The 14675-nt window shown below is 37.7% G+C and overlaps 1 protein-coding gene across 3 annotated transcripts in view; it reads right to left on the bottom strand.

Annotated features, from left to right (window-relative positions):
- The window catches only part of LOC105228065 (anaphase-promoting complex subunit 2), a 172713-nt gene that overhangs the window by 99774 nt on the left and 58264 nt on the right, over positions 1 to 14675 (bottom strand). For all 3 annotated transcript variants that reach the window (XM_049451248.1, XM_049451249.1, XM_049451250.1), the window contains exons 4-5: positions 6819 to 6999; positions 3940 to 4641 (exon numbers count right to left, since the gene is read on the bottom strand). In XM_049451248.1, the coding sequence (XP_049307205.1) occupies positions 3940 to 4641; positions 6819 to 6999 (883 nt within the window). The remainder of the gene's footprint in view (positions 1 to 3939; positions 4642 to 6818; positions 7000 to 14675) is intronic.

Raw genomic sequence — 14675 nt, 5'->3', positions numbered from 1 at the left:
ATTACAGATTTGAATTCAGCGCTCCCAAATTAACAAGAATCTGTTTATAAATTAAAAGAAGCAAATTGAGTGTTGGCCTGTGTAATCAAAAGGCAAGTTCAGGCACCCACCTCGAGGTGCCCGCATGTGACACAGAAGCATTTTGTGAAGGTCATGAAAAACTGACGTCCTTCCGGGACATGTTTACAGCCGTTTATATCAACCATCCAAAATTATCAAAAGCACAAAAATTCTATCACCTCCGATACAAAACAAAAGGTCAAGCAGGTGAAATAGTCAAACAGTTCGCATTAAATTACGGTAATCTCAATTTGGCTTGGGAAGCTCTAAAAGCTAATACGAAAGCGAAAGGATACTTGTCGATAAACAAGTAATGACACTAATGAACTTGTCAAAAATTAAGAAAGAAACAAGTGTAGAATTCATCAAATAAGAATCCATTGTTTCAATTTGTTTGTCGATTCTATCGACACTAAATATTCCCACAGACAATTGGGACCCTACTCTGGTCAATATATGTACCGCAAAATTATCAGAAAATTCGTTACTTTTGTGGGAGCAATCGCTCCCTTTAAGAAGAAGATGCCCAACGTGGCAACAAATGAAAGATTTTCTGACTACCTAATATGAAATTGCGGAAAGGGTTCATATCCGAACAGAAAAAACACACGTCATGCGAACTATGCACAACAGGGCATAAACTTATATCTTGCGAGAAGTTTAAAAACTTAAAGATTAACGAACGAAATAATTTTGTCAGTTCAAAAAGACTTTGCAGAAATTGATTGTCACATGCGCATACATATACAAATTGCAAAACTTTAATTGTTTATATTGTCAAAAAAGGCACCATTCAATGCTTCATTACAACACATACGAGTATATCCCATCTCACCCCAAAGCAAATCCCGAAGCCTAAAATTAGAAAAATTATTAAAAGAAACCATGTTGCTCAAAGACACAAAGAGCTCAAACGCTGCACAGCGAAATACAAAGTGGACTAGTTACAGAACTAGTTACCTCCATACCAACTAAAGTTGGATATAATTCAAACAAATATATAACTTAAGAAAATTTCAAAAGTTAAGGAAATTTTCCCCTATAACAAACAAAAGTCTCTAAAGTCACAACTACTCGATCAAATAATAGAGCCACAATTTTACAATACAACTTGAACATCCCACTTAAACAAATATAATTCTAAATGAAGCCGTTCGCAATTACCGGCCATTCTCTCGCAAGATCCCTCTGATTCCAGAGCTCAAACCTCAAGGCTAAGGAGCACGCACTCTGGCCATATCTGAAAAAAAAAATATTCGCCTAGGGGGCCCAGTATGTTTAAATGAGTTAAGCCTCTTACAACTCTACCTGGGAAAAACTGGCACACCCTAGCAAGACAGCTTAATACACCAACCCACTCCACAAAAAGGGTGGATAACGGGATGGCAGTTTTATACTTTATACATCGTTACAGGCATCCGTGCTTACATTCGCCACCAACATTCGCTATATACATACAATTCGATCATCAAGACTTTCCGTTTGCAACATCTGTCTCGCGCGCTACATATGTACGTAAATTCGTTACTTAAATAATTGAGACATTTAATTTTAAGAAACGGAACATTTGATAAAATTAAATACTTCTTTAATAAACTATATTTTAGAATAAGCACTTAATGCGGTGTTTTTATTTCAAATGTTCGTGATAAACATTTAGACAATTTAATGATTTGCAAATTACAAATAGAGATACATATGTACATATGTATCTATTTGTTGCAAACTTAAACACAATAAATAATACTAGGAGATATAAGATCCCCACTTTCGGGGGTTTATGTTTTCAACCTGTTAATAATGTGAAATTCCTTGATAGAAAGCTTTCATGCATGAAAAATAATGAAGAGAGAGTAAGGAAAGCATCAGTTGCCTTATATTTATGTAGAGGAGCTTTAGGGAAAAGCTGGGAACTGTAACCAAAGATAGTGTTTTGGCTCTAGGAAACTGTAGTAAAGCCAATTATATTCTATGGTGTATTGTAGTTGGGCTCTCATCGCCATCTGCCGTGTACCACCGAACAATACCATCTAATTCCATTTTATACATAGCACCCGTGGACATTGCCAATAGGTGTGGTGCTGCGAAATGTGCTCTTAGGATCAGAAAAGCTAGGTATATGAACGTGTCCGAACAAAAATTTAATTTCATAAATGAAAACTTGGATCACTGCGTTCTGTGAGATTACGGGTCCTTCATGCCGAGAGTAGAACGAAGATATTTACTGAACTACTTGAGCTGAGCAATGCATCATCTCGCTACAAATAAACTCTTGTCGGACAAGTTGTCAGCACCCAGGCACCTTCTTTAGCCTTTGCAAAACAGAGGTTGAAACATCTCGGTAATCTTACCTGATATTAGCCGTCTCAACAAATTTGTGACACACACCGGATAAAATAAAACGAAAGAATAGAAGTGAATATGAATGGTAAGTAAATAACCAACAAATACTGCGCAAAATGTTTATTCTAAAAATTTAATTTTTACTTTTTCTTTATTTAGCACCAGAAAGAGGAGGCTGCCTTGGGCTACAGACAGGGAAGTGGCTATTCTCGGTATTATGAATATAGGAGAGAAAAATCACGAATTAATTGAGTAGCCGGCTGTGTGAAAGGAAAAAAACGATTTCTGAAACAATCTTATTTAACTAAATTAATTTGACTGCGCGAAAAGGCTATTAAATTATTTCGCTTTCTAATTTCATAAGATTTCAGAGAATAATGAAGTTGTGAAAAAAAATTATCTCCGAACATTTTCGAAACCATATTGGAAACAGCTTTAATGCCTTCTTTTTTGCTAATCTATGCTAACGGGTGATTTTTTTGAGGTTAGGATTTTCATGCATTAGTATTTGACAGATCACGTGGGATTTCAGACATGGTGTCAAAGAGAAAGATGCTCAGTATGCTTTGACATTTCATCATGAATAGACTTACTAACGAGCAACGCTTGCAAATCATTGAATTTTATTACCAAAATCAGTGTTCGGTTCGAAATGTTTTTATCGACAAATTTTGTTCAGCGATGAGGCTCATTTCTGGTTGAATGGCTACGTAAATAAGCAAAATTGCCGCATTTGGGGTGAAGAGCAACCAGAAGCCGTTCAAGAACTGCCCATGCATCCCGAAAAATGCACTGTTTGGTGTGGTTTGTACGCTGGTGGAATCATTGGACCGTATTTTTTCAAAGATGCTGTTGGACGCAACGTTACGGTGAATGGCGATCGCTATCGTTCGATGCTAACAAACTTTTTGTTGCCAAAAATGGAAGAACTGAACTTGGTTGACATGTGGTTTCAACAAGATGGCGCTACATGCCACACAGCTCGCGATTCTATGGCCATTTTGAGGGAAAACTTCGGACAACAATTCATCTCAAGAAATGGACCCGTAAGTTGGCCACCAAGATCATGCGATTTAACGCCTTTAGACTATTTTTTGTGGGGCTACGTCAAGTCTAAAGTCTACAGAAATAAGCCAGCAACTATTCCAGCTTTGGAAGACAACATTTCCGAAGAAATTCGGGCTATTCCGGCCGAAATGCTCGAAAAAGTTGCCCAAAATTGGACTTTCCGAATGGACCACCTAAGACGCAGCCGCGGTCAAAAAGTAAATGTCATGAACCAATCTAACGTTTCAAATAAAGAACCGATGAGATTTTGCAAATTTTATGCGTTTTTTTTTTTAAAAAGTTATCAAGCTCTTAAAAAATCACCCTTTATAAGCTACAAAAAAGCTCATAACTTCTGTGAACTAACACCTATGTTTCGTTTCATATCTAATTATATTATATTTCAATTTTTAATATATGTATATGTATGTGACACTGCATAATTGGCAAATAAAAATAATTGCAACGTTACATTAATTAAAAACTCACTTGCTTTATATTTTGTATCACTTGAGATATGTGAATTAATTCGTTTTGAGTCCGTGAGATCTTTCAACATGACTTCACAGCTGTGAAGTAAAGAGTCTCCAAATCTTAGTTTAAGTAATTCCAAGTTTCTTATTTCTTTATCCGCATTGAAATCCAAATACGTTAGTAACCGATCTGCCATTAAGTTACGGTATTCGTTCATAAAAAGTTCTTTACTTCCATATATGTCAACTACCATAGATATTATATCGGCTGAACGGTTGACATTGATTAACTGAGCGCGTGCTGTCTGATCGATACCATAAGAGTCTGGCAACCAATTTTCCCAATTGTTCAGTTCGTCATTAGTGTCTTGTTTCGCATTTTCTTTACTTGATTCTCCTTTAGCTAGTTCTTCTGTTAAATCAGTAGGGCCTTCTTCAGTCAGACCTGTTACCACACGCCTCACAGTATCACTGCGTTTGCGAAGATAATCTCTTATTGGTGTAGTAACTGTTTCTAAAATAATTCCACTGTTATCAAGATATCTGATAGCTTTAATTGCGGCAATATATCCAGTTAAAATATCCATAGTATTAACGCCAGGATGTAATACTCGAACTTTTAATGTATTCGTCAGAGTTCGAATGAAGTGTTTTCTCATATCTATCTTTTCCATGCAAATTTTTAAATCATCTATGGCAGGAATGGAATCCGGAAAATCTAAAATTAAAAATAAACTTAAACTTAAAACTTTTAAGAAGCTTTTGCTGAAGAACGCTGAACAATGTCTACGAAATGTATGATGGGAACAACATAAAAATATTAGATAAACTATTTTCGCAAATGAGATTAACTACGTAATAAATAAAAACCATCCTTATTCTTCATTTAGTCACCGGCTTACCGCCCTTCCGCAGTAACAACGCAGCTTTTATTGTTCTCATTTCAGCAATGCTGCTGTTTCGATGTAAATAAATGAAAACTCACCACCTGTTCTACCGTCCGTAACGTGATTATTTGCGCGAATTGATTTGTTTTCCGGAGAAACGAGTTAGCTTTCTTAAAAGCAGGTTTGCCAATCTCAAAAATACAGTCGAATAAAATTATTTATAAATAGGTTTACGATATTTATACTCTTGAAACCAGTTGCTACAGAGAATTATAGTTTTGTTCACCTAACGCTTGAACGTATCACCTACAACTAATCGAGATAGATATAGAGTTATATTTATATAAATGATCAGGATGACGAGAAAAGTCGAAATCCGGTTGACTGTCTGTCTGTCCGTCCGTTCGTGCAAGCTGTAACTTGAGTAAAAATTGAGACATATTGATGAAACTTGGTATGTGGATTCCTTAGTAGAAAAAATAATCGAGTTCGTAGATGGGCGTAATCGGACCACTGCCATGCCCACAAACCAAACCTACAATAACCAAACTCGCCCGGCTCAAAATTATAAGAACTCTTACCGACTGTATTAAAATGGATGAAATCGGAAGATAACCCCACTCACTCCCTATATAACGGTACTGTTAAAAACTACTAAAAACGGGATAAATCAATAGCTAAAATACGTTCGAGACATTAAATGGGCCTGCCACCGCCCACATTTATGTAGGTGAAATCTCATATCTCGAAATCCGTTTAACCGATTTCGATTTGTATGTGGCATTCTTTTCATATTACTATGTCACTATGTGAAATTGGGGTACAACCACAGCTATTAACATATAGCGCAATTTATAATTTTACTTGATTCTTTCACTTTTCAGTACACAAATCAAGAAGCAATTAATATAACGCGATGAAACTTTGCACGAATGTAGTGTATGCCATCTTAGGACCAGAAATGTACAAGCCCCTAGATACCGATTAGTTCGTCCCCATTACCTATAGTGGACCTTTGATCGAAAATATTGGTCAATGTGTGAGATATAAGTATAATTGAAAATCAGGGATGAGATAACCTTTCTCTGAAAATGGTATGTTTGTATGTCAAAAATGAGTTGAATCGGGACTATAAAGATTTTCGAACTTCCTGGAGAGTTTTTAGTTTGTACCGCATACATTGATAAATATGTGAATTGTCTCAATGAAAATGAGAGAGCGTGTTTTACGCCTAACAGTGTAACTTTGGGTCTAAAATAAATAAATTTGAGCGAAAACTTGACCCTAGGGGATACCCTATATAAGAAATATCAGGATTTTCGAACATCCGCCTGATTTTGCCCTATATGATAGGTTTTTTAGTATGTGACAGGTTAATAATATGTGGCATTGGAAAAATAGATAATGTCGGGCCGATACACCCCAAATTCCATATAATATATATAATGATTTTTATTTTTCTAACAAACCCTGTGTCTGTCAGCCTAGCAGATATATACCGTACATATAATATGTTTTTTAACTTATTTTTTGCAATCCCATCATGCTTAAAAAAAATCCCTGGACCAAGGCATGTAAAAATTTTCCATTGAAAATACACGACAATCGTGATTTTGTTTCTTTAGATTTCTATAGCTCAGAGTCAATTTATGGCATCGTTTTGACTTTAGACACATATTCCTCATAATTGAACACACTACAAAAGTGCCCGTTGCGACAAACTCTAAACTCACACCGGCGAGGTAGTACGAGGCTCTAAACCTGATTTAGCTTTACATAATTTGGCATTGTCGAAGTTCAGACCAAACGATTGTAGCACAAAGCTTCCAAACAAACTGTGCGATCAAAATAAAGTTATTGAATGAAAATGTTTTTTATTAGTGAACTGTATTATAGCTTACGAAAGCAATGTATGTAAATAATAAAATTTTTGGTTCACAGGAGGAATTTCCTAAATCATATTTACAATTTTGTAAATCAAAATTTATTAATATTATTTAGTACTTACCAATTATTATACTAAAAAACTGTTCGATAATGCTAAGAGCCAAATGTTCATACAAAAAATATGTTAATTTAACTTTGAATCCTTTTATAATATTAGAAGTACATGTCTCAGGAGTTTGTGAATGCATGCATACATGACTAAAAATTTTCCTGAGCCAATTGATTATAGTCTCGTCCAGCCACTAGAAATATACAAAACAAAACTTTAAAGTTAAAAAAATATAAAAAGTAAGTAGGTAATGACTATTACTCTTTTTTATAATGGTCCAACATTTTTTACAATATTTAATACATATAATTGTTTACCAAAAATTTAGCAGTCATTGCTGTTTTTATTTTCCATCTGTTATTTATATAGAAAATATAAAACCCGGATTTTACTATTTTTCATATAGGGAAACCTCAATTTTCTATCGCCACCATACAGCTTTATATAAATATTTATTTATCTGAGAGAAAATTAATATTAAACACTAAAATAATAGAAAAACAACGAAAAAAGTGCTAGGTTTTATTGAGCCGAAAATGTTATACTTTCGCAATTTTTGATTACTTAAACTTATTTATTATGTAAACATACTTATATCTGAACAATTTCTTCGAAGATTGTACCGTTGCCTTGGATAATAATCCATGCCATATTTAGTTCAGGTAACTCGCCATATAAAAAAGTTGTTCATACAAAAACATATACATATGTAGTTCTTCGGTCACTTTGTATGGCAGCAAGACGCTATGATGAGCCGAGTTTAAGCAGCTCACCAAAAAGATGCGCTTAAGGTAAGTGTGTAGTGGCCTAAAACAGGTGATTTTTGGGAATTTTTATTAAAAAAAAAAACTTAATCAATTATTTCAAAATTTTAAGAATATATTTATACATGTTTCAAGAATATACAGTGAAATTTTTGAAGAAAAAAATTAAATATTTTTTAAGTCATAGTCGATCTCCAACGGCGCGAAAAAAGGTCCTTCACTGCTGCAGTGATTCCGACCTTCTTCGTGGATGAAATATAAAAAAAAAGTTCTCGTTAAACTAGATAATATTGTCTGTACAATGACCTACGATAATAAAAAAAATCAAAAATTGACACTACGGCGGCGTTTTAAAAAAAAAGTCAAATTTTACCCAAAATTTTGGTCGTTTTTGGCCTGCCTCGGCAGGTCATTGTACGGAGAACTATATATAGAACATGTAAAAAAAATTGGATAGTCATCGGATCATTTGTTTTCGAGTAAATACTGCAGCAAATTCGAACAATGCTGTTTCGAGAAAAACGCTTTAAGTTCCAATGCAACTATCTAACTGCCGAGCGGCTACTCTTTTAAATGGCTGTAACTCAAAAACTGTTTCAGATACCGATTTGAAATTTTAGTATGTTATTTTTAAAGGTATAACCTATCGAAATATAAAAAAAATATATTTTTTTTTAACGTTTAAAGAAAAGTCTGAACTATTGCTGATGACATTTGAACAGCATATACCCGTAAGAAGTGGCATGGAAATTGAATAATGCAAAAGGCCTTTTTATATTGAGAGAATCGTTTGAAGGAAACTATTTGAGAGGGTTGCGGCAATTATGGCAAAACGTTGAGTTTCTGTTTATACCATCAATATTTCTATGGTCCATTATGAGATATTTTGCATGATAGATTCTCGTTTGCGCCAACTGAAAAGACCTGACACTTGTTTTGGTGGTATAAATGTCTTACTTTTCGGTGATCTAATGTAATAATGGAGGATGGAGTCATGTGTAGAAGTTCACGCAAGTGAGGAAAGTTCTCTGATTGCCATTCACTTGGGAGTGGCCAGAAACGATTCTTTTACATATGACTCAAGCATCTCACGACTTCCGGTCTTTGACCAAGTATCCTCTGGGTAGCATAAGAACATCCGTTTGAAGGCGAGCTAAAGTGAGAAGGCGAAATATTCCCTATTTAGGGTTTTGCGCTGGGTTTGGGACCCGCCACGTAAAAAAAACACCCCCAATGAAAGGAAACAACAAGCCTCGGATGAGTGACCCCCCTTTTGATGACGACCATGGCAAACGAGTTAAGGACTATGATTTGAGGGCATGCACCTGGAATGTCCGGTCCCTTAATTGGGAAGGTGCCGCTGCCCAGCTGGTTGATGTCCTCGTGAAAATAAAGGTTGACATCACCGCCGTCCAAGAAATGCGATGGACGGGACAAGGACAGAGACAAGTAGGTCCTTGTGGCATTTACCTCAGTGGCCATATAAAGGAGCGCATGTTTGGTGTTGGGTTCATGGTGGGAGAGAGACTCCGTCGCCGAGTACTATTATTCACTCCGGAGAATGAACGTCTAGCCACAATCCGCATCAAAGCGAGGTTCTTCAACATATCGCTGATTTGCGCCCACGCCACAACGGAAGAGAAGGACGATGTGACCAAAGATGCCTTTTATGAGTGCTTGGAGCGCACTTATGAGAGATGCCACCGCCACGATGTCAAAATCGTCCTTGGCGACGTCAACGCCAGGGTGGGCAAAGAAGGTATCTTTGGCACTACGGTCGGTAAATTCAGCCTCCACGAGGAAACATCCCCAAATGGATTGAGGCTGATCGATTTCGCCTGCGCCCGAAATATGGTTATCTGTAGTACTAGATTCCAGCATGAGAAGATTCATCAAGCTACCTGACAGTCTCCGGATCGAAAAACCACCAACCAAATCGGTCATGTTGTGATAGACAGAAGACACGTCTCCAGTGATTTAGATGTGCGTGCGTTCCGAGGTCCTAACATCGACTCGGACCACTATATTGTTGCAGCCAAAATTCGCACCCGCCTCTGTGCAGCAAAAAACGCACGCCAACAAACACAAGGAAGGTTCGACGTCGAGAAGCTACAATCACAACAGACAGCCGAACGATTTTCTACTCTGAGAGCACTCGTCAACAACTCGGTATAAGGGAACTGTGGGACGGCATTTCAAACTCCTTACGTACAACTGCAACCGAAACCATTGGCTTTCAGAAAGTGCAAAAGAACAGATGGTACGACTAGGAGTGCGGTGTCGCAGCGGAGAGAAAACAGGCTGCCTACCTCGCAACGTTACGATCGACCACAACACGTGCGGGATGGGATAGATACCGAGAGTTAAAGAGGGAAGCGAGACGCATTTGCAGACAGAAAAAGAAAGAAGCCGAAATGCGTGAGCATGAGTATGAAGAGCTGGCCGACAGGAGTAAAGCTCGAAACTTCTACGAAAAAATGCGGCGGCTTACAGAATGTTTCAAGACCGGAGCATACTCTTGTAGAACCCCCAAAATTGATCTAGTCACCGATGCTCAGAGCATACTTAAATAATGGAGTGAACGTACAACGCCAGAAGAAGGCGAACCCGATTCCCCAATCGCTGACGATGGAGAGGACGTTCCATTGCCCGACCATGAAGAAGTTCGAATAGCAATTACCCGCCTGAAGAACAACAAAGCGGCGGGGGCCGATGGATTGCCGGCCAAGCTATTCAAACACGGCGGCGAAGAGCTGATAAGGAGCATGCATCAGCTTCTTTGCAAAATATGGTCGAACGAAAGTATGCCCAACGATTGGAATTTAAGTGTGCTCTGCCCAATCCACAAAAAGGCAGACCCCACAATCTGCGCCAACTACCGTGGGATAAGCCTCCTTAACATCGCGTATAAGGTTTTATCAAGCGTATTGTGTGAAAGATTAAAGCCCACCGTCAACAAACTGATTGGACCTTATCAGTGTGGCTTTAGACCTGGAAAATCAACAACCGACCAGATATTCACCATGCGCCAAATTTTGGAAAAGGCCCGTGAAAGGAAAATCGATACTCACCACCTATTCGTCGATTTCAAAGCTGCTTTCGACAGCACGAAAAGGAGCTGCCATTATGCCGCGATGTCTGAATTTGGTATCCCCGCAAAACTAATACGGCTGTGTAAACTGACGTTGAGCAACACGAAAAGCTCCGTCAGGATCGGGAAGGACCTCTCCGAGCCGTTCGATACCAAACGAGGTTTCAGACAAGGCGATTCCCTATCGTGCGATTTCTTCAATCTGCTGCTGGAGAAAATAGTTCGAGCTGCAGAACTTAATCGAGTAGGTACAATCTTTTATAAGAGTGTACAGCTGCTGGCGTATGCCGATGATATTGATATCATCGGTCTCAACACCCGCGCCGTTAGTTCTGCTTTCTCCATACTGGACAAGGATGCAAAGCAAATTGGTCTGGCAGTGAACGAGGGCAAGGCGAAATATCTCCTGCCATCAAACAAACAGTCGTCGCATTCGCGACTTGGCTCTCACGTCACTGTTAACTGTCATAACTTTGAAGTTGTAGATAATTTCGTCTATTTAGGAACCAGCATAAACACCACCAATAATGTCAGCCTGGAAATCCAACGCAGGATAAGTCTTGCAAGCAGGTGCTACTTCGGACTGAGTAGGCAATTGAGAAGCAAAGTCCTCTCTCGACGAACAAAACCCAAACTCTATAAGTCACTCATAATACTCGTCCTGCTATATGGTGCAGAGGCTTGGACGATGACAACATCTGATGAGTCGACGTTGCGAGTTTTCGAGAGAAAAGTTCTGCGAAAGATTTATGGTCCTTTGCGCGTTGGCCACGGCGAATATCGCATTCGATGGAACGATGAGCTGTACGAGATATACGACAACATTGACTTAGTTCAGCGAATTAAAAGACAGCGGCTACGCTGGCTAGGTCATGTTGTCCGAATGGACGAAAACACTCCAGCTCTGAAAGTATTCGACGCTGTACCCGCCGGGGGAAGCAGAGGAAGAGGAAGACCTCCACTCCGTTGGAAGGACCAAGTGGAGAAGGACCTGGCTTCGCTTGGAATATCCCATTGGCGCCAAGTAGCGAAGAGAAGAAACGACTGGCGCGCTGTTGTTGACTCGGCTATAATCGCGTAAGCGGTGTTTACGCCAGTAAAGAAGAAGATATAATATTTATTTATTTATTTTTGCTAACTATTGACTAATCAACTCACCATTACCTACGAATAATCCCTTATACAATAAACTTATAATATATAGCTGGATTATGCTTCGTACCCCGCCCTCTGGAGGGGGTCAGGAAATAACAACAAGCCAACCGAAAAAATTAGTTTCCGAAATAGATGAATTTAAACAATAATTGAAAGATTTAGAACAATTATGCGAACAATTAAAAAGTGAAAATCAAAAGTTTAAAGAACAAAATAATCGTCCACTTGTGCCTAATTATAGTCAATCTCAATACGAAACTGATGAAGAAGAATTAGCTATGGAAACAGACTAGATTTTGAAGAAAAATAAAAGGCCTAGTAAAAAGCGTAAGGCCGAAGCTTCACCAGAAGTGATCTTAAAAGAAAATACTTTTTCATCGGGCGGTGAAAACCACACAGTTAAAAATGAAAAACCGAAATATGAACCGCGGCCTCCACTTATTATGATTTCGAATATCTCTAATTATAAAGAACTAAATAACTTAGTTAAAGATAATACAAAGGGTTCATTTGTATTCAAACTATTAAATAACGACATTCATAAGATAAGCGTAACATCAAGTGATTTCTACAGATCAGTGACAAAAATGTTGTCTGCGTAGGGAGCTTCATGGTATTCCTTTGGAGACAAACAAACGCGTCCAATAAAGGTTATGATTAAAAATCTCCACCATTCGTGCAGCATTAGTGATATTATCGCTGGTTCACAAATAAACTCAAGTGGAAAACACGAGAACCTTTAAACATGTTTTTGGCTACTTTTGATTCTATTGAAGACATCAAGAAAATTTATGAAATCAAACACATTCTTCACACCGTTGTTCTCATCGAGCCTCTTAGGAATTCTAAACTTATTCCACAATGTAAAAATTGCCAGGCATTTGGACACACCAAGAACTTCTGTGGCAAAATGTAAAAGTACGTTAAATGCGGTGGTAAGCACAAAACCATCGAGTGCCCAAAAAACAAATTCAGAAAAACCAAAATGCTGTAACTGTGGCGAAAGCTATCCGGCAAACTACAGAGGATGTATTGTTGCCAAGGAGCTTCAAAGTATTCGTAACAAAGCCTTGAAGAAACAAAAAAAAAAATTTGCTCAGTACATCAAATAATCTACCCATTGGTAATAAAAGTACTGTCAACAAGCAGAATCGTGTACAGACGAGTAAGCTCACTTTTTCTAAAGTATTAAAAAACAGCTCAAACGTGGTAAACGAAAAACAAAACACAAAGATTACAGAAGACATACTAACTCAAATCCTTGAGAAGTTAAATAAACAAGAAACATTCCATAACGATCTGTGCAGCCGTTTGGATAACCTCGAAAAAAATAAAAATAAAACAAAATCTAAGGCATGAATGGTGATCTCTGAGTTGTGACATGGAATGCAAATGGACTATTAAAGCACCAAGAAGAGCTTCAACTTATTTTACAAAAAGAGAAAATAGATGTATGTCTAATATCCGAAACTCATTTTACGAGACACAGCCATATAACTTTCCAAAATTACGATATCTATTATACAATACACCCTAGTAATTGTGCGAGGGGAGGCACTGCTGTTGTTGTTAAAAACAGCATTAAACATTATGAGGATAGAAAAATCAGTACGCACAGTATTTAAACCACAAGTATTACATTAAAACCAATGAACCAACCCTTGTCAATTACTGCAATACATTGCCCGCCGAGATACAAAATCCTCGTTGAAGAATATAAAGAACTTCTCAATATGCACAAACACAAATTTATATGGGAGGCGACTTTAACGCTAAGCATGTTTACTGGGGATTGCGCCTAACGACAGCTAAAGGGCGAGAGTTATTCCAGGCAGCTCAAGAGAGCGGGTGTGAGTTTGTATCGACCGGAACACCAACTTATTGGCCAACGGACACCAACAAAATACCAGATGTTGTAGACTTCTTTATAACCAGGAAAATATCTCGAAATTTCATAGAAATAGAAGGTGGGTTAGATCTAAGCTCTGATTACTGATTTAACAGTAAGTGAAACAGTAATTAAAAGAGATACTAGTCTGAAGTTATACAACAAAAATACGGACTGGACTACGTTCAAACAAATAATTCAGGCTAAAATAAAGTGTCCGAAAATCACAACAATTGAACAACTAGAGTTAGAAGTTAAAACATTTACGAAAGAAATTCAACAAGCAGCTTGGGATAATACTCCGGAGATAAAGCGGAAAATTATAGGTTCAAATTACCCTAAAGAAATAAAAATCCTTCTAATTAAGATACGACGGAAATGGCAACAAACCCGCTCACCTCTCGACAAAACCACCCTAGATAAGGCAACAGCAGAATTAAAACGAGAAATTGCTTATATTAAGAATGAGTCAATTAATAAATATTTATCTCAACTATCCGCTGACAAAAAAGATGATTACTCACTCTGGAAATGTACAAAGTATCTGAAACGTCCAACAAGTCACGTTGCACAACTAAAAGTTCCTTCCAATACATGGGCTAGAAGTAATTGTGATAAAGCTAATGCATTTGCAAAACACCCAGCTGAAACTTTTCGTCCAAACGAGGATAGTGAAATCGCGTTCCTCAGTAGTATTCAACAGGATCATGCAGCAATCCCAGCAATCACCATTTGTGAACTTAAAAGTGAAATTAAAAAGCTTAAAGTTAAGAAAGCAGCTGGCTTCGATTTAATTACAGCTGAAGTGTTAAAGCAGTTACCATACAAATGTTTACGAAAGCTCGCCTATCTTTACAATACATCAATCCGTCTGACACATTTTCCAAGCCTTTGGAAAGTTGACGAAGTTGTGGTTCCTAAGCCAGCAAAGGATCCTCACGTAGTCTCGTCATATAGACCAATTTCACTAC

This window comes from Bactrocera dorsalis, chromosome 3, assembly GCF_023373825.1.
Source record: "Bactrocera dorsalis isolate Fly_Bdor chromosome 3, ASM2337382v1, whole genome shotgun sequence".
NCBI lineage: Eukaryota > Metazoa > Arthropoda > Insecta > Diptera > Tephritidae > Bactrocera > Bactrocera dorsalis.
Note: the sequence above shows the minus strand (reverse complement) of the source record. Positions and strands in the feature narration are given on the sequence as shown.